The sequence below is a fragment of the Mustelus asterias genome, chromosome 19 (genome assembly GCF_964213995.1).
Source record: "Mustelus asterias chromosome 19, sMusAst1.hap1.1, whole genome shotgun sequence".
Lineage (NCBI taxonomy): Eukaryota > Metazoa > Chordata > Chondrichthyes > Carcharhiniformes > Triakidae > Mustelus > Mustelus asterias.
Window position 1 is genome coordinate 80,175,685 of NC_135819.1, and position 19,231 is coordinate 80,194,915.

The 19,231-nt window shown below is 41.8% G+C and overlaps 1 protein-coding gene across 5 annotated transcripts in view; it reads right to left on the reverse strand.

Moving 5' to 3' along the window:
- Window positions 1–7,084: 7,084 nt before the first annotated feature.
- bend7 (BEN domain containing 7) overlaps window positions 7,085–19,231 on the reverse strand; it is a 44,167-nt gene continuing 32,020 nt past the window's right edge. For all 5 annotated transcript variants that reach the window (XM_078235971.1, XM_078235972.1, XM_078235974.1 and 2 more), the window contains 4 exons: window positions 17,156–17,381; window positions 14,217–14,336; window positions 12,164–12,220; window positions 7,085–10,405 (listed from right to left, as the gene is read on the reverse strand). In XM_078235971.1, coding sequence (XP_078092097.1) covers window positions 10,332–10,405; window positions 12,164–12,220; window positions 14,217–14,336; window positions 17,156–17,381 — 477 coding nt within the window. In that variant the 3' untranslated portion in view covers window positions 7,085–10,331. The remainder of the gene's footprint in view (window positions 10,406–12,163; window positions 12,221–14,216; window positions 14,337–17,155; window positions 17,382–19,231) is intronic.

The window sequence follows — 19,231 nt, forward strand, 5'->3', positions numbered from 1 at the left end:
TGAACATGAAGAACAATTTAAATTCTTTGGGATAACTGTGGCAGAAATTGATTTTTTTGAAACCCTGACAAAAACTTAAGTTTAATGTTATGGAGTCATATAGGTTTACAGCATGGAAACAGACCCTTCGGCCCAACTTGTCCATGCTGTCCTTTTTTAAAAAACCCAAAGCCAGTCCCAATTGCCCGCATTTAGCCCATATCCCTCTATACCCATCTTATCCATTTAACTGTCTAACTGCTTTTTAAAAGACACAATTGTACCTGCCTCTACTACTACTGTTGGCGGCTTGTTCCAGACACTCACCACCCTCTGTGAAAAAATTGCCCCTCTGCACACTTTTGTATCTCTCCCCTCACCTTAAACCTATGCCCTCTAGTTTTAGACTCCCCTACCCTGGGAAAAGATATTGACTATCTAGCTGATCTGTGCCCCTCATTATTTTATAGACCTCTATAAGATCACCCCTCAGCCTCCTACATTCGACAGAAAAAGGTCCCAGTCTATCCAGCCTCTCCTTATAACTCAATCCATCAAGTCCCGATAGCATCCTAGTAAATCTCTTCTGCACGCTTTCTAGTTTAATAATATCCTTTCTATAAAAGGGTGACCAGAACTGTACACAGTATTCCAAGTGTGGCCTTAACAGTGTCTTGTACAGCTTCAACAAGACGTCCCAACTCAATGTTCTGACCAATGAAACAAAGCATGCTGACTGCCTTCTTCACCACTCTGTCCATCTGTGACTCCACTTTCAAGGAGCTTTGAATCTGTACCTCTAGATCTCTTTGTTCTGTAACTCTTTCCAACATCCTACCATTAACTGAGTAAGTCCTGCCCTGGTTCAATCGACCAACATGTATCACCTCGCATTTATCTAACTTAAACTCCATCTGCCATTCGTCAGCTCACTGGCCCAATTGATCAAGATCCCATTGCAATCCGAGATAACCTTCTTCACTGTCCACTATGCCACCCATCTTAGTGTCATCTGCAAACTTATTAACCATGCCTCCTATATTCTCATCCAAATCATTAATATTAATGACAAATAACAGTGGGCCCAGCACAGATCCCTGAGGCACAGGTCTCCAGTTTAAAAAACCCTCTACAATCACCCTCTGGCTTCTGTCATCAAGTAAGAAGTCTCACAACACCAGGTTAAAGTCCAACAGGTTTATTTGGTAGCAAAAGCCACTCGGTTTCGGAGCGCTGCTCCTTCGTCAGGTCAGTGGGAGTTCTGTTCACAAACAAGGCATATAAAGACACAAACTCAATTTACAAAATAATGATTGGAATGCACAGGTTAGAGTTGTATATTGTCTCCCCAGCTGGAGACAATACACATCTCTTTAACCTGTGCTCAACCTTCTCTCCATTCACATCGTCTGTACCTTTAAGACTTGATTACCTGTAAAGACTCGCATTCCAACCATTATTTTGTAAATTGAGCTGTGTCTTTATATGCCGTTTGTGAACAGAACTCCCACTTACCTGACGAAGGAGGAGCACTCCGAAAGCTAGTGGCTTTTGCTACCAAATAAACCTGTTGGACTTTAACCTGGTGTTGAGATTTCTTACTGCATTTATCCCAGTCCAACGCCGGCATCTCCACATTCTGTCATCAAGCCAATTTTGTATCCATTTAAATACCTCACCCTGGATCCCGTGAGATTAAAACCTTATGCAACAACCTACCATGCCGTACCTTGTCAAAGGCCTTGCTAAGGTCCATGTAGACAACATCAACTGCACTGCCCTCATCTACCTTCTTGGTTACCCCTTCAAAAAACTCAATCAAAATTGTAAGACATGATTTTCCACTCACCCGGGTCCCATGCTGACTGTCTCTAATCAGTCCTTGCATCTCTAAATACCTGTAAATCCTGTCTCTCAAAATACCTTCTAAAAACTTACCCACCACAGATGTGAGGCTCACCAGCCTGTAGTTCCCAGGCTTTTCCCTGCAGCCCTTTTTAAACAATTTGCCACCCTCCAATCTTCAGGCACCTCACCTGTGACTAACAATGATTCAAATATCTCTGCTAGGGGACCCGCAATTTCCTTCCGAGCCTGTTGATCAAATACTTAAGGGAAAACAGATTTGGAATTCAAAAACATAATTTTAAATGGAATTATCTCTCTGTCTGAGACAACTATTATCTGCGCAGTAACAAGCTCTCAAAATCTAATCTTTCCAACATCAAATATCTTATTGCATCTAGACTGACTCAGTACTGAGGGAGTGCTGCACTGTGGGCAGTGCCATATCATAGAATAGAAGAAGCATAGAATCCCTACAGTGCAGAAGGCGGCTACTTGGCTCATCGAGCCTGCACCGTCAACAATCCCACCCAGGCCCCATCACCGTAACCACACATATTTACCGGCTAATCCCCCCGATGCTAATGGACAAATTAGATGGCCAATCCACCTAACCAGCACATCTTTGGACTGTGGGAGGAAACCTGTGTACCCGGAGGAAACCCACGCAGACACAGGGAGAACGTGCAAACTCCACACTGACAGTAACCCTAGCCGGGAATTGAACCTGGGTCACTGGTGCTGTGAGGCAGCAGTGACAACCACCGTGCCACTGTATATCCTAGATGGGATGTTAAACGAAGGTCCTGTCGGCTTGCTTGGGCCCAGACAAAAGATTCTGAGGCACTCTTTTGAATAAGAATTATCCCTCCCTATCCTGGCCATTATTGATCTCTCAGTCAACATCACAAAAAACAGACTGTCTGATCATTATCGTATTACTGTTCCTGGGCACTCTCGCTTTGTGCAACTCTGTTGCCCTCATTTCTTAATGCTACACATCAAAAGTACTTATTGGTTGTACAGAGCTTTGGAGCATCCAGTTCAGAGAATCATAGAATCCCTAGTGCAGAAAGAGACCATTTGGCCCATCAAGTCTGCAGGGACCACAATCCCATCCAGGCCCTATCCCCATAACCCACATATTTACCCTGCTAATCCCTCTGACACTAGGGTCAATTCAGCATGGCCTATCAACCTAACCCGCACATCTTTGGTGTGGGAGGAAACCGGAACACCCGGAGGAAACCTGGGGAGAACGTGCAAACTCCACACAGGCAGTGACCCAAGGCCGGAATTGAATCCGGGTCCCTGGCGCTATGAGGCAGCAGTGCTAACCACTGTGCCACCATGCCGTCCTTTTTAGATTAAAAACACTATATAAATGCTAGTTTTTTATGATCAAGAAAATGGCTGGTACAGAGGGTTTGACATCTTCAGCAACAATTGGGAAGATTCTTTTGGAAATTGGCGCTAGTTTGTCTTTTCGTACTTGTACTGTTGAACCATAAAGCAGAGAATTGGCATTGGTCAACATTTCATGAATACTACTTACTTGCAAGCACTAAGGTGCCTTCTTAGGAGCTTTTGAGCTAATGGGGCAAAGGGAAACTATATAGCAGAATGGAGGAGGGACTGACTATTGAAATTGAAGAACATCAAAGTTACTCCAGCTCATCCAAGCAATCATTGCAGCTCAGATTAGGATCTTCCAAAGGAGATATGTACAAACTACATTGATGAATGCTGGCATCTTATGTAGATTAAAGTAGATAAATATGTTCACAATGGACCGGCAGCAAAAAAGTTGGTGAAGGAAAAAGAGTTGGATTAATGAGCAAGTACTATTTGTAAGCTGTTAAGGATTGAAACAAAGATCTGGGCACACTAGTGTATCCGATTACAAATCAAAAAGCATGGTTGGAATATTGAGGTAAATTTTAACTTACAGTAATCAATGTTAACACCACAGTAACGACCTTAAAATGGGGATATAGCCCTGTTGATGTTGACAATCATCCCATTGCCACTAGCATTGGGGGGGGGGGGGGGGGGGGGTGTGGGGACATTGACCCCTGAATGTTGTCATGAACATGCTGGCAGGTTAAAAGCTGCCAGCATTTCAAAAGGTATTTCACAGGATATCTCTCCTAGTTGCAAGATTCTTAAGTTTCTTAAGACAGACCAGAAGAATACATCGTCCTGCTAGTAGGAAACACCTTAGTTAGACAATTGAACCATCGAGGGAGGCATACATATATTAATCTTTTAGAACTACATAGGCTGAGGGGATAGACAGCAAATACACAGAGGACCATAGGGAACAATAGTATCGTTGCCAAACTTTTGTGGAAGCAGGGAGACAGATTCCACCCAGCAGCCTGTAAGCCAAGTTCTAGCTAGTAGACCAGAAGCAAGCAGAAACCTTTATGGAGCAGTTAAAACCATATCTTCACTGAACCAAGAAGAGCTGTTTCCCAGAAGAACTCCTCAGCTGTGGTAACTATAAGCTGGCCTCCACTTACAGATCGATTAAATTGGATGCTGTTTGGGAAGAAGGAAGTCTTGAAGGAGTTCAGATCTCGTAAATGCATTTTGGATCAAAAAGGGTAATTTCTACAAGAACTGTGTGGATGTGTTTAGTAGTTCCTATGTAACAGTCTTAGATGATAATCCTGTTTGTGTATATGTGCATTTTCTTTATTGTAATAAATAGTCTTTAATAAGTGTTATACTATGACTGTAACCAGCCCTCACTGCGTCTTGCTTGTGACTCCTCACACCGTTCCTGTAAATAAGAGTATACAGCACCATGAACTGGTGTCCGAGGTTGGGACACCCTCGCCGATAACATCAGTTGGGTTTGTGACAAAGTCAGAAACACCCTTCTGCTTCAGGCTTCTTTTAATATGGAAATTGAGACCCCGTGACATGCACAGGATTCCAATTGACAATTTAGGACACAATTGGTTCCAGTGCACTTTCTGACCAATCTCACTTTCAATAGAGCCAATACGTCCTGAAAAGCAAAGTCCAGGCCTCTCAAAAATAGAACCTGTATCCACACTGCAGTCAGTCACGGACAAACTTTGCAAAGATAGTCTCAAACAGGTGTTACACCACTTACTTGCAAATGGCAGGAGGCACCCCTCGGGCACAGAAAGAGTGCACATAACCTCTGCCCTAGTGGAAGCTTAGCTGTCCATTTTATGTGAAATGGGTGTAAATGAGTGTAGTAGCATCAGATTTCTGGCCCATTGTGTCACACCCAAACTATGTCAAACCAAATGTTTCCATAAATAAACCGGATAATGGGCCAGAATTTGCTGTCAAAATAACAGTGAAGCTAAATGGCACAACTGGTACAATTTCAGGTGCTGGGCAAATGCAGTTATGATGTGGAGATGCCGGTGTTGGACTGGGGTTTGCATACAAATGCAGTTAGACAGAGATATCCAAGAGCTGCTGTCTCAGTTCTGCCACTCTGCCATTAGGGCAGCAAAAATAGCATCTCACAGACTGCCTCGCCTTTGCAATGGGTTGGGATTAGCCAGTAGCATTCTGATCTGAACCACACATTCAGCACACCAGGTAGTGACACAGCTAGTGAGTCATTTGGATCCTCTATCTGAATCATCTTAGTCTTATTGTCTGTGTGACAAATCATTCATCTCCCTGGAGCAATGTGGGGCGCAAGGCTGGTCTCTGCTTCACCTTTGGCCAGATCCAGCCTATTCCTGCAATGTCTGAGGGCCTGAATTTGAAAGGTTCTCTCAGTCCTGCAATGTTCTAAGGAGGTGTGTCTAGAAAAAAAAGTTTATCAGTTTGAAAGAAGTAAATCAGCTGTTTACTTTTCATTGAAAGCTGAGTCCTCGTTTTAAGCACAAGTTCACTTTTAAAAACATGATAAATGTTAATTATTGTTGCTAATAAACCAATTGCAAATGTAGTTTCATTCTTTCAGGTTTTAATTGATAGTGGAGATTTAAAACCTTTTTTTACTTTTCCTTTAGGTTTTTCTTGTAATCTTTTAATCCAATTTTTCTTCCTCTCCATTTATTTCTTCTATGTCTGAAATAACATCAAATTCACCCACTCTGATTTATGCTTCCTTGTTTGTCCTTACTTCTTCATCGTTTAATCTGATCAGCAAAGGTTACATAATCCTGGTCTTGCTCAGATCATAGCTGCCCTGTTTAGTTCACTGCAATCTTATCGGCGCGCACTTTCAATAATTTACAATGCAAAAATGTTTTAAAAACCTAAATGTGAAAGGGTATGGTGCCCAAGAGCGGACAATGCTACAGCATTGCCCTTCTACAGCAAATGATGACCTTATATTTGTTTTTTGAAATCCACATAAGCAAAGCTTTGCTTTTGTACATTCTAATTAGGGAAAAGGGGGGAGGTGATGGTCTAGTGTTGTTATTGCTAGACTATTAATCCAGAAACTCAGCTGATGTTCTGGGAACTCGGGTTCGAATCCCGCCACGGCAGATGGTGGAATTTGAATTCAATTAAAAATATCTGGAATTAAGAATCTACTGATGACCATGTCGACTGTGGGAAAAAAAACCATCTGGTTCACTGATGTCCTTTAGGGAAAGAAATCTGCCGTCCTTACCTGGTCTGGCCTACTTGTGACTCCAGAGCCACAGCACTCTCAACTACCCTCTGAAATGGCCTAGCAAGCCACTCAGTTCAATGGCAACCATGGATGGGCATAAATGCTGGCCAGCCAATGATGCCATGTCCTTCAAATGAATTTTTAAAATTGCTTCGGGTATCATGTTTGTGCCTGCTCTCTGAACGTGTAACCATGCAAATCTCACTGCAAAATAAGTAATAAAACACAAACTATGGGTTGGAATTAGCCAGTAGTGTTCTGATCTGAACCACACACTCAGCACCACACCAGGTAGTGGACACAGCTAGTGAGTCATTTGAACCCTCTATCTGAATGGTCTTAGTCTTATTGTGTGTATGACAAATCATTAATCTTCCTGAAGCTATGTGAGGTGCAAGGTTGGTCTCTGCTTTACCTTTGGCCAGATCCAGTCTGCTCTTGCAATGTCTGAGGGCCTGAATTTGAAAGGTTCTCTCAGTTTTGTTGTGTTCTGGGAAGGCGTTTTTGTAGAAAAAAAAGTTTTATCAGTTTGAAAGAAGTAAATCAGCTGTTTACTTTTCATTGAGTTAAGAGCCAGTGAAAAGATCAGCAAAACAAGGCTGAGATTAATACAATGAGCAGAAAGATGACTGAAACATGCATGGGATAATATATTTTGGGTGCAAAATAAGGAATGGGAGTGTACACTTTACAAAAAGATGCTGAACGGTGTGGATGAACCAAAAGGTTGGAGGTTGCAAACTGATAATGTACAAACATGAATTCAGGTCACGAAAACCACAAAACAGGCTAGCAACATTGTGGGTTTTATAAACAACATCAAGTACAAGATAATGAAGCAATGAAAAATCTATACAAAGCACTGCTTAGACCGATTAGAGTGCGATTTTCAACTCTGGGCCCCCTGTTACACAAAGGATATTAAACTCACAGAAAGTATTCAACATTGATTCAAGATGATGATGCAAGGGATGGGAGATTGTAGTCATGAAAAGAGATTGGAGATACTGGCATGATTTCCACTGGAGCAGAGGAGATTTAAAATGGCTTTAACAGAGCAATTAGGGAAAGACTATTTCTTCTTGATCTGCTGCTGACAATCTCATTCACGCTTTGTTACTGTCAGACTTGGTCCATTTCAATGCTCAACTGGCCACCCTCCCACCTTCACTCGCATAGATTTAGGCTCATCCTAAACTTATATATGATTACACTTCTGTGAACAACCGTGGGACGTTTCACTGTCAAAAGCCCTATTTGAATGCAAGTTGTTAAGGAGCCAGTTATGAGTTGTCATCAATTCAAAAAGCTAAGAAGTGGAGGAGAGAAATGAGAAATTTCTTCACATGGAGGGTTGTTGAAATATGGGGTGCTTTACAACAGTAAGCGATTAAAGCAGATACCATTTTTAAGGAAAACTGAATACATTTCTCAGCAGGGTAAGATACAGCATCATGGCAAGGGAGTAATAGGATTAGCTTTGGATTGTTCTAACAAAAGGGACAAACATGCCTCCCACTGTTCTGTAAACTGCCGAGGTCCAGATGAGGTGGGAGAATAGAAATAGGCATCAGTCTTCCCTTTCAGGAGTGTGTGACCTTTCATAGACAGAACTGACAATAGGCGCACGACACAAGTGTTCGCAGACATCGGCACTGTGTGTGTCAGGCAGTGGGAGTAGGTATACTCCGGGGAAAGGGAGGGAAAGGAAAAGTATACATCATTAAAAATATTGAAGTTTTAAAACTTCAAAAGCCATCTAAAGTTATTTCCTAAGAATGGACCAGTATCAAATCCAACTGGTTTGCTGCTTTCCAGTGAAATCAGTGCCCATTCTCCCCGTGTCTGTGTGGGTTTCCTCCGGGTGCTCCAGTTTCCTCCCACGCTCCAAAGTGTGCGGGTTAGGTTGATTGGCTACGCTAAATTGCCCCTTAGTCTTGGGGGACTAGCAAGGTAAATACATGGGGTTACAGGGTTAGGGCCTGGGTGAGATTGTTGTCGGTGCAGGATTGATGGGCCGAATGGCCTCTTTTTGCACTGTAGGGATTCTATGATTCCCAAAGATGAGGAACCAATCGGATTGAAGCCACTGCAAAACTAGTGTCATATATGGAGATACGTTACTGGGTGTCACTGTTTTGTGTAGGCAACTGTGCTTATGCTATTAGACCACTGGAACAGACAGCGCTTACAACACAAAGTTGCAATATCAGCATTTGTTGGACATTCTTCTGCCAGTTATTTAAATAGTAGCACTAAAATGAATTAAAATTCCTGCTAAAGAAGCTGACAAAGCATATTACAAATACATTATGGTAAACAGTAATTTCTAGGCAATAGCAGTTCATTAAGAAGGTGACACAAAATGTAGCTATTAACAGTTACAGTATATTCATCTTTATAATATAAATTGCTACAGGTATTACATATTAAAACTGTAACTGACAATATATTACAATAGTTTTTGCTCCAGTTTTTAACTAGTTCCACAATTTCTAATAAAAACCCAAATTATTTACATTCCTCAGTGATCTTATATAAAATGAGTTTGTTTTTAAAAAAAACTTGATTTGAAAGAATTCAGTTTTAAAATCTAATGACTGAGTAAATGAGCCTCCATTAAACAAACACCCTTATAAATTATTTCTGAATTAAGTCATTGCAATTAATACACACATTTTTCCTGAATAATTAGCCTGCAAAATCAATTAGAGTAAAGCTCAAACTTTCAACTGCTTTTTTATCACGATTAGTATCTCAGCATGTGGATGCGGTCGGTACTGAACTGCATCTTCAAAGAAATGTAGCCTTTCTTGTTTTTAGTGCTACTGATAATTAAGAGGAGCTTGATTAAATACTAATTTTCATCAGTAGTAATTGCATAATACTGGTTCTGCTATTTAAACTTCACAGTTACCACAGATTCCTCACTTTAAATCTACTGAATACTTTACAACCATGATGGGTAAAAGAAATTAAAACTATTCTGGAAGAGGCATGCTTCTTAAATATTATGTTAGTACGATTGCTACTGAAGGTACGGAGGTATAAACTTGCCTTGTTAAAAAATATATAGGTGTTCTCAGTATGAGGGTGTTGCTGGAAAGGCCAGTAATTACTATCCATCCTGAGTTGTTTGAGAAGGTGGTGACGGATTTTGCACCTGTCCTGTTGGAGCTGGTAGTGTACAGGTACTTTCCTCAACACTGCTTAGGTAGGGAGTTGAGGATTTTGGGTGGCCACACCCGCCACGAAACCGGAAAATCCCACCTGAGGTCAAAGGATGGTCCCCCGCCCTCCACTACGATTCCCGTGGTGAGCAGGACGGGAAAACTTCCCCCTTTGACTCTACGGTGACACATATCATGTCAATGGAAAAGCAAAATTGGGCAGAATGCAAAACAGGCTGCCAATTTTCTTGCGTCCGATTTACAACAACACGCAAAAAAAAAATTACACTCCATAGTTTCTTTTTAAAAAGTGAAATCTCTGATCTTCAAATTCATTTTGAATAATATGTAAAGAAGAAAAGTTGCTTTGGTGCATTTTGTACAATTCTTCCATTTATAATGTTTTGGTTTTACTTGTTAAATTATAAGAGGAAATCTGTGCACATTTCATAATGTTCCAGTAGCAACTTCATTACAGTACTCTCGACAGCAGCACAGAATGGTTCTTTAAAACAAAAAACACACGATTTAAAAGAAAAATATTGTAGTCAACTTTGAATATTAAATGAATGAAAGATTTATAAAGGACAGCACAGGTGCCTTGAGAGGCAAGAGCGAGAGAGAGAAAATGAATATGAATGAGTAAAGGGCTGTCTTTGATCCAACCACCGTGAGGATTGTGTTCCATAAGAAAAACAGCTGTCCAAACATCAGATTTGAACTGTACAGACTGGTTCTGAAGCATCCCATATGTCACTTGAACTGGCTGTGTTAGTGCTCCCTCCTAAAGTAAAACACACATTTCAGGGTTATTAGTTACAGGAAAGAAAGAGCCAGCTCATCCAGCTGGGAAAGCTAGTCAACACAAAACTCCAAAAACCCTTTCCATTACAAGTGTTGATCAACTGCGGGTCAGTTAATAAAGGCATGAATCAAAAAAGATTAATGGGACATTTAAAATGACACTGAAAAAATCCTTAAAATATTAAATATATGCAAGCGAACATCATGAATCTTGAATCTTTAAATTTTATACAGGAGCCATCCAGAAAGTTTAGCTCCAGACAATTTTCCTTGCAGAACACAATGACATGTATTACAAGTGAGCAGACTCAAATTTCTAGCCCACTAACGCCTCTATTTCCTCAGGGGGCTAAAGGAAATTCAGCATGTCTACTACGATTCTCACCAACGTTTACAGATGCACCATAGAAAGCATCCTTTCTGGTTGTATCACAGCTTGGTCTGGGCTCCTGCTCTGCCCAAGACCGCAAGAAACTACAAAGGGTTGTGAACGAAGTCCAGTCCATCACGCAAACCAGCCTCCCATCCATTGACTCTGTCTACACTTCCCGCTGCCTTGGCAAAGCAGCCAGCATAATCAAGGATCCCATACACCCCAGACATTCTCTCTTCCACCTTCTTCTGTTGGGAAAAAGATACAAAAGTCTGAAGTCACATACCAACCAACTCAAGTGCAGCTTCTTCCCTGTGGCCATCAGACTTTTGAATGGACCTACCTCGCATTAAGTTGATCTTTCTCTACACCCAAGCTATGGCTGTAACACTACATTCTGCACCCTCTCTTTTTCTTCTCTATGAACGGTATGCTTTGGCTGTATAGCCCGCAAGAAACAATACTTTTCACTGTATCCCAATACATGTGACAATAATAAATCAAATCAAATTTCCTCTGACATGCCACTTTGCAGGTGTTTGTTAATAGAGACATGGAGATGAGGCCTAAATCTATCTAATGAGGGTGGGGAGAGGGGGAACTCTAATTCTGTCCTATTCTATGTTCTCAATTACAGGCATGTACATGAACACAGAGACATCACATACTATATTTTGCATGAAAGTTCTCATTCCAGCTATCTCCTGGAGTTAGCATTCTAATGCAAATTAGGCGTATTTTGAATGCAAAACACTTATTATTTAAATGGCTGCACCTTTAAAATTTCCTTTGTGACTCGCAATAACTGACTATGGATTCTCAATGTATTCTCAAAAACTATAAACTGGCATTTTACCTACTCCAAAACAACCAAACCACAGACCCATAAGACATAAGACATAGGAGCGGAAGTAAGGCCATTCGGCCCATCGAGTCCCATTCTCGTTCTGCCCGAGGGGGTTTGTCCATCAAGCAATTGGATTGTATCCCTCACACCAAGGTTTGAACATGAACTCTGTGGTAATATTTCAGTGCAATCTGATGGAGCCTCAGGTGAGATGTTAAACCAGGGCCTCATTCATTTGGATGTTAAAGATTTCCATGGCATAAGCTGGAGGAAGCAGGAAGTTCTTCTGAGCATAAACACGGGCATAATGGGTCAAAAGACCAGTTTCTGTGCTGCAGACTCTCGGTGTGATGGCCAACATTCCTTTCTTAACCAACACCATCAAAAACAAATTAACCATTCATCACAATATTATTTGTAAGACAATATCTGCTGCTTTCACATTTAGAACATTTTGCCTCAGAATGACAAGTCTTCCCGAAACATGTTGAAATACAACAAACATTGCAAAGCCTTACCAGTATTTAGGAGAAAATTGCTTCCCATCTTTCCACTGGATTCAAAAGGTTCCAGGACTAGAAACACATCAGTATAAAATCAGTTAAATACCAATTTAATTCAGAGATTGCAAGTAATCAGATTCCTTAAGACTACTTATGGAAGCAATTAAATTTTTTAAGTTCTTTTCATGGGATGTGGGGATCATTGGTTATGCCAGCATTTAATATCCAACCCTAATAGCCCTTAAACAGGTGGATGATGAGTTGCCCTCTTGTACCACTGCAGTCCGTGTGATGTTAGCACATCCAGAAAGTGCTGTCAAGGAGAGAGTTCCAGGATTTTCATCCAGCAACAGTGAAGGAACGGCGATATAGTTCCAAGTCAGGATGGAGTGTGGCTTGGAGAGGAACTTGCAGGTGGTGGTGTCCCCTGCATTTGATGCCCTTGCCCTTCTAGGTGATGGCGGTCAAAGGTTTGCAAAATGCTGTCGAAGGAGGTTCAATGAGTTGCTGCAGTGCATCTTGTCGATGGTACACATTGCTGTCACTGTACATCCAGTTATGTTTTGGTCCTGGCATCTTTCAAGATCGATCAGTACACAAGTAAACGCAGGAGGTGATTAACATTGCAACTGTTCCTTATTACTGTCGCAGTTGAACTAATGAGAAAACATGGATCCTGTGATCCCACAATGCACTAGCTTGCAAAGTACAGCAAGCCAGATAAAACACACAACATATAACAGTAATAGTGCAGGGGCTAAATGTTTAAGGTGGTGGATGGAGTGCCAATCAAGCTGGCTTCTTTGTCTGAATGTTGTTGAGCTACGAGTGTTGTTAGAGCTGCACTCATCCAGGCAAGTGGACAGTATTCCACCAAACTCCTGACTTCTGCAGTGTAGATGGCGGACAGGCTTTTTTATTGGGGAGTGGGGGAGGGGAGACAAGAGATGAGTTATTCACCACAGAATTACCAGCCTCTGACCTGCTCTTGTAGTCACAGTATTTATATGGCTGAACAGTTCACTAAGTAAGGTGAGCAAAAATTTATGGTCAGCATGTTATTCAACATAAGCCTAGCTCCACACAAAAACAGAAAAAATAGGAACAGGAGTAGGCCGTGCAGCCCTTAAATTGGCTCCACAGGTCATTAAGATCATGGCTGAAATTCTACCTCAGCTGCACCTTCCGGCACTATTCCCACATCCCTTAATGTCTAAACATCTGTTGATCCTGAATGCACTCAACATGAGCATCCACAACTCACTGGGGTAAAGAATTCTAAAGAAGAATACTCTGAGTGAAGAAATTTCACTTTAACACAATCCTAAACACCTGACCCCTGATTCCTAGTTCCCAGTCCCTCCAGCCTGGGAAAGCAACCTCTCAGCATACATCCTGCCAAGCCCTCTCTGAATCCTCTATGTTTCAACTGCAGTCCCTCTTATTCTTCTAAACTCCTGAGAGTTTAGACCCAATCCATCCTTAATGGAGTTGCAAATATGCCGTCCAGTCACCTGAATATTAAAGCAGGAGCCTACTGGAAATCTACTTCGCTCAGGTGGAAATTTGATATCGTCATTTTTTCTGGAGGTTCTGGGAGATCTTGAAGGTTGTGCCACCATGCTGCCCGTTTTATTGGGCAGCATGGTGGCACAGCGGGTTAGCACTGCTGCCTCACAGCGCCAAGGACCCCGGGTTCGATTCCAGTCTTGGGTGACTGTCTGTGTGGAGCTTGCACATTCTCCCTTCGTCTGCGTGGGTTTCCTCCGGGTGCTCCAGTTTCCTCCCACAGTCCAAAGATGTACAGGTTAGGTGGGTTGGCCATGATAAATTGCCCTTTAGTGTCCCAAGATGGGTGATTAGCAGAATCTTTTTCTTTTCTGTGGAATTCTTGGGGACTTTGTAGTAACCCAGGTAGTATCACTCCTACTCCGATATATAGTACGGTACTTCACAATATTTGAAAGTGAACAAAAACATAGCTTCATTCCAATGTGGCAGACTTTTAGTCCTTCTATTAAACTCACTTCTTGAGATATATATGAGATCACAGAATACCTTTACTTACCAGAACCTCTTTTTAAACGCTTTCTTGCTAGTTTAATTTGATCTTGGAGAATCTGTATCCAATCCTTTGGTCCAGGAAGTCTGTCAATCTGATTTAATGTGCAATATTTTTCTGTGAAAACTGAATTTTTTTCATTTTGGTTAATTGAATGTCTCAAATTGATGTTAGTGAGAATATAGGAAGTGCTGCTGCTTCTATGCAATTTATAAAAGTACATCAATATGGACAAACAAACACACTGAAGAGACAACTTTCACAAACAAACAAAAACATTCCCTTGTCTTGTCTCTCCCCTTTGGATAAATGTTAATTGTTCTTAATCACCCATCTTCAACTCTAGCAGTTTCTTTCCACAGGGTTAAATGGATGTGAAATTAATCTTAAAGACACATTGGCATTATCATTCAAACCTGTCAATTATTAGAATATGTAAATAAACAACTGCCTGATGCCTGTTCAGGGAACATCCATGGATGCACAGCTGAAGTTAACTCATCCCTCAATACTGACCAAAATTGAATTAAGTTTCATGGATTCTGTCTAAATCCTTCATGATTACAAAAATCTCACATGTCAAACCTCCTCACAGTGCTTCCCTGCTCTAAGTGATGTTGTCAGTCTTATTGATGTTGGAAGTAATGATTACTGACGTCAAAGCAGGCAGCCCGACAGTGCAGAACTGTTCAGTGGTGAAGGAAAGGGCTGGAGAGGTAGACCTGGGTGTCAATGGCATAAACTTGGAAGTTGATGCCATGCTTTGTAATTGAAGGTCCTGCACTCCTTCAGCAAGAGTTGGCCTAAGTTTTTGTGCACAAGTCCTGGACTGGGATTTGAATCCACAACCTTCTGACCCACTGAACCATGGCTGATATGACTACAATCACCCTGTCCCTCCCAATGCAAGATGGCGGTTTGCGCGTGCGCACTCATCTGCGCAAGTGCACTTCCCATCGCCCATGAATAGTTCTGTGCTGCCAGGCTACCTGCTTAGCATCAATAATCATTTCTTCTAGCTGATGTCATTCAGTGGCGCCCAGTCTGCCCATGCAGGGACCTCTGCACATGCACAACTGAGGGCTGTGCCGTGTGGTGAGGCCAGAAGTTTCACGCATGCACGAATTTCAAAATTTGGTGGTTCCCAGGGAGTGTCAGTAGGCACGGGGCATCCATAGGCAGTATTTATGAAGGTCCCCTCCCACTCCCCTTCACCCCCAATCCCTCCTTCCTCATCCCCATCTCCTCCTTGGGCAAACACTCTCCAGGAATCCCGTCAATGCTTGCCAATGTAGTAGCTATTGCGATCATGCACATACCTCCATATTCTTTCTCCAGGTTTTATGGAGAGCAGAGTTTTCACACCTGGCAATTTACCATCACTCCTTGTTCCACAGACACCTCTGGTTCTGGTTACAAGCAGCAATGCTTCATTCCAGCATGCTGGTATCCAGGATGGAGAGAGTGCAGTGTCTTGCCTTAAATCTATATATTTCTCTTTTACAATTTAAATAACCCACAATGGACGAGTACAAATGAATAGTTTCACGCTTCTTTTAAAAGGATTTGGTCACCCAGCTGTGATCATTTCAGTAGCGCCATCTTTGATCCTGGCGGCTGCCGACTCAGGCGCTCCAAATGAGGTCAGAGAGCAATACAGTGCATGCTTGGAGCATGCACAGGGAAGCACAGCCAATTAAAGAAGGATACATTCAGCAGCCAGTGGATTTTATCCCCACATATTGAGAAAAATAGCCCCCATCTTCCGAATCACACAGTGTATTAAAAAAATGACTCAATTGGGGTAAAATAAAGTTGTATACAGAGTATTCTTATATCAATATTCACACAGCTGAGTGTGCCAGGTAAACTGTGGCTCAATGACAGAACTCTTGCCTCTGCATCAGAAGGTTGTGGATTCCAGAGATTTAAGCACATAATCTAAGATGACACTCCAATAAGGACTGGGGGTCTGCTGCACTGACTGAGGTGCTATCTAATGGGAAAGTAACAAAGGGGTAATGTTACTGTACTGGTGATCCAGAGGTCTGGACTCATGATCTGGAGTACAAATTACACCAAGGCAGCTGGGGGAATCTAAATTAAATTAATTTTGGAATAAAATGCTAGTCCCATTAACAATGATCATGAAACATCTGGATTGATGTTCACCAATATCCTGCAGGGGAGGAACTCTGCCATCCCTACCTGGTCTGGCCTACCCAGGGCTTCTGACCCAAAGCAATGTGGTTGACTCTTAACTGCCCTCTCTAATGGACCGAACACTTTGCTGTATCAAACCTCTACAGAATAAAGCACAGTGGGTGTACCTTTACGCCATGTGGATTGCAGAGTTTCACCACCATCTTCTCAAGGACATTTAGGGATGGGCAATAAATGTTGGCCCAGCCAGTGACACCCACATCCCAAGCACAAATATAACGTGAGAAGCAAATGGTTAATTAATAATCCAGCTAACTCCGTGCTCTCACATTTATTACTAAGCGCAGGCTCAAAACAAAGCAGGCTTAGTGACCTTCAAATCAGTTATGGAGTGCACAGTTTCTCTAAACTTGGTAATTGCACAAGGAAGAATGTCAAAGTGAATATGTATCATTTAAAACTTTGAGAGCAGGATGAATAATGTAATCTCGGATGCAGATGAACTGTCGTGGACAGTCTTATGTTAACCACTGCCCACAACATTTGAGAACCAGAAATTAGTTGGTAACACATGACAGACTCAAGGTCTTCATGATAACACAGCATTACTCAGTGCTCTGTGTATATTTTCAGGACTAGGTACGATGGCATACACAAGACGTCATTCTGAAGCACGGTCTATTCATTAATAGTGTTCCTTCCAGTGCTTATCATAGAGAATCCAGACTTCTGGATTTAAGAAACGATGCACCTTTTGATCAGAATATATATTTTAAAATCACCTTTTATTGCTCCCACAATGTTTTGATCAAGGCCCTTTCTATTATCGTTCGCTCCTCTTTTTCTTTTCCCATTCGGAAGAGAATTAGCCAGCGTCCGGTCATCAAAGAAAGCAGAGACGAGTTTCCGGAAAAGCAGGCTTCCCGAACGGGAGTAGTTTAGTAATATGGACTCCAGTTGAGACTTGGGGATAAACACATCATATCCTTCTGCAAGCCGGACCTCTGGCTACAGAAAAACAACAAGAAATAAAGTGAAAGTTTCTCTGTCCTTGACTGTGTCTCCCTCCATCTCCCCCAAAACCACCAGCACATAAACAACCCCAAAAACAGCAATTTAAAACTCTGTGCATTGTTGTACTCTGCCATTACAAGAAAACATTCCGGTTAAATTTCAAAGAATTATTTAAAAAGACAATTAGACTTGCAACCTTTCTTTTCCATCCATTTAAATCTGCTTTTAAACTTACCTTTTCAACTGATAACAAAAATAAACATGACCATTGTCACCACTGACATCTGTCCACAAGAAGTTATTTGGCCTATTTTTAACAGCCAATTATATGGAAAAAGATCAACTACTCTTCCACATCATTCTCACACCAGGGTCGTCATTTTATGAAACAGATTTTCCCCTGCTGTTGTTTCTAAGCTCCACTCTGTCCTACATGCTGCCCCCTTCGCTCTGCTGAACACAAACTCCATCTTACTCAAATGAGTATATCAATGAACATACAAGCTGTGAACTTCGTTGTGTTGATGCATTATGTTCCCACGCTTAACTCCTTATTTCTCAGGGTCTCACAATGATGAACCCCTCAGTCTTCCCTTTCTGTAACAAGTCCATGGTTTTAAAATGCAAAACCAATCTTGGTAGCACCCTTCACTATAGTCATAGATCTTTCTCAATTTTTAAAGAATGTATTCTATCACAGGGATGTGGGCACCACTGGCATTTATTTCCCATTCCTAATTGCCCTCGAGAAGCAGGTGTCGAGCAGCATTCTTGAATTGGCGCAGTCTATTAGGTGTAGGTACACCCACAGCGCTGTTAGGGAGGAAGGTTCAGGATTTTGACCCAGTGATAGTGAAGGAACGGTGAAATATTTCCAAGTCAGGATAGTGAGTGGCTTGGACAGGAGCTTGTAGATGGTGGTATTCCCATGTATCTGCTGCCCTTGTCCTTCTAGGTGGTAGACGCTGTGGATTGGGAAGGTGTTGTTGAAGCAGGCTCAATGAGTCACTGCAGTAAAAACACTATCTTTTTATTTTCAAGAAGACTGAAAAAGGGCCAAAATATCTGGTTCAGAATGGGTTATGAATTTTGAATACACTATGGAACACAATAATTTCTTTGCTACTGAACCATGGAATGTCAGTAGTGCTGTTGAAGATTGAATATAAAGGCTACAGCATCCACCAACGAGCTAGAGCCAAACATGGTGGGAAAACTTTCAGAGACAATAATCTGGGGCAAAATAAATCGGCATTTGGAGCATGGGCTGATAAATGAAAGTCAGTATGAATTTCTTTGGGTAAATCATGTTTGGTTAACATGATTAAGAACAAAGAACAGTACAGCACAGGAATAGGCCCTTCGGCCCACCAAGCCTAAGCTGATCACATTGTCCTATCTAGACCAGTCGCTTATATCCCTCTGTTCCCCGCCTGTTCATGTATCTATCCAGATAAATCTTAAATGTTGCTAACGTGTCTGCCTCAACCACCTCACTTGGCAGTGCATTCCAGACTCCCACCACCCTCTGTGTAAAAAACTTCCCCCGCACATCTCCACTGAACCTTTCCCCCCTTACCTTGAACTTGTGCCCCCTTGTAGCTGTCATTTCTGTCCTGGGAAAAAGCTTCCAATTGTTCACCCCATCTATACACCTCATAATTTTATCAACTATCTGATCGCCCCTCAGCCTCCATCTTTCCAGGGAGAACAATCTTATTCAATCTCTTCTCATAACTAACACCCTCCATACCAGGCAACATCTTGGTAAACCTTTTCTGTACTCTCTCCAAAGCCTCTATGTCCTTCTGGTAGTGTGGTGACCAGAATTGGACACAGTATTC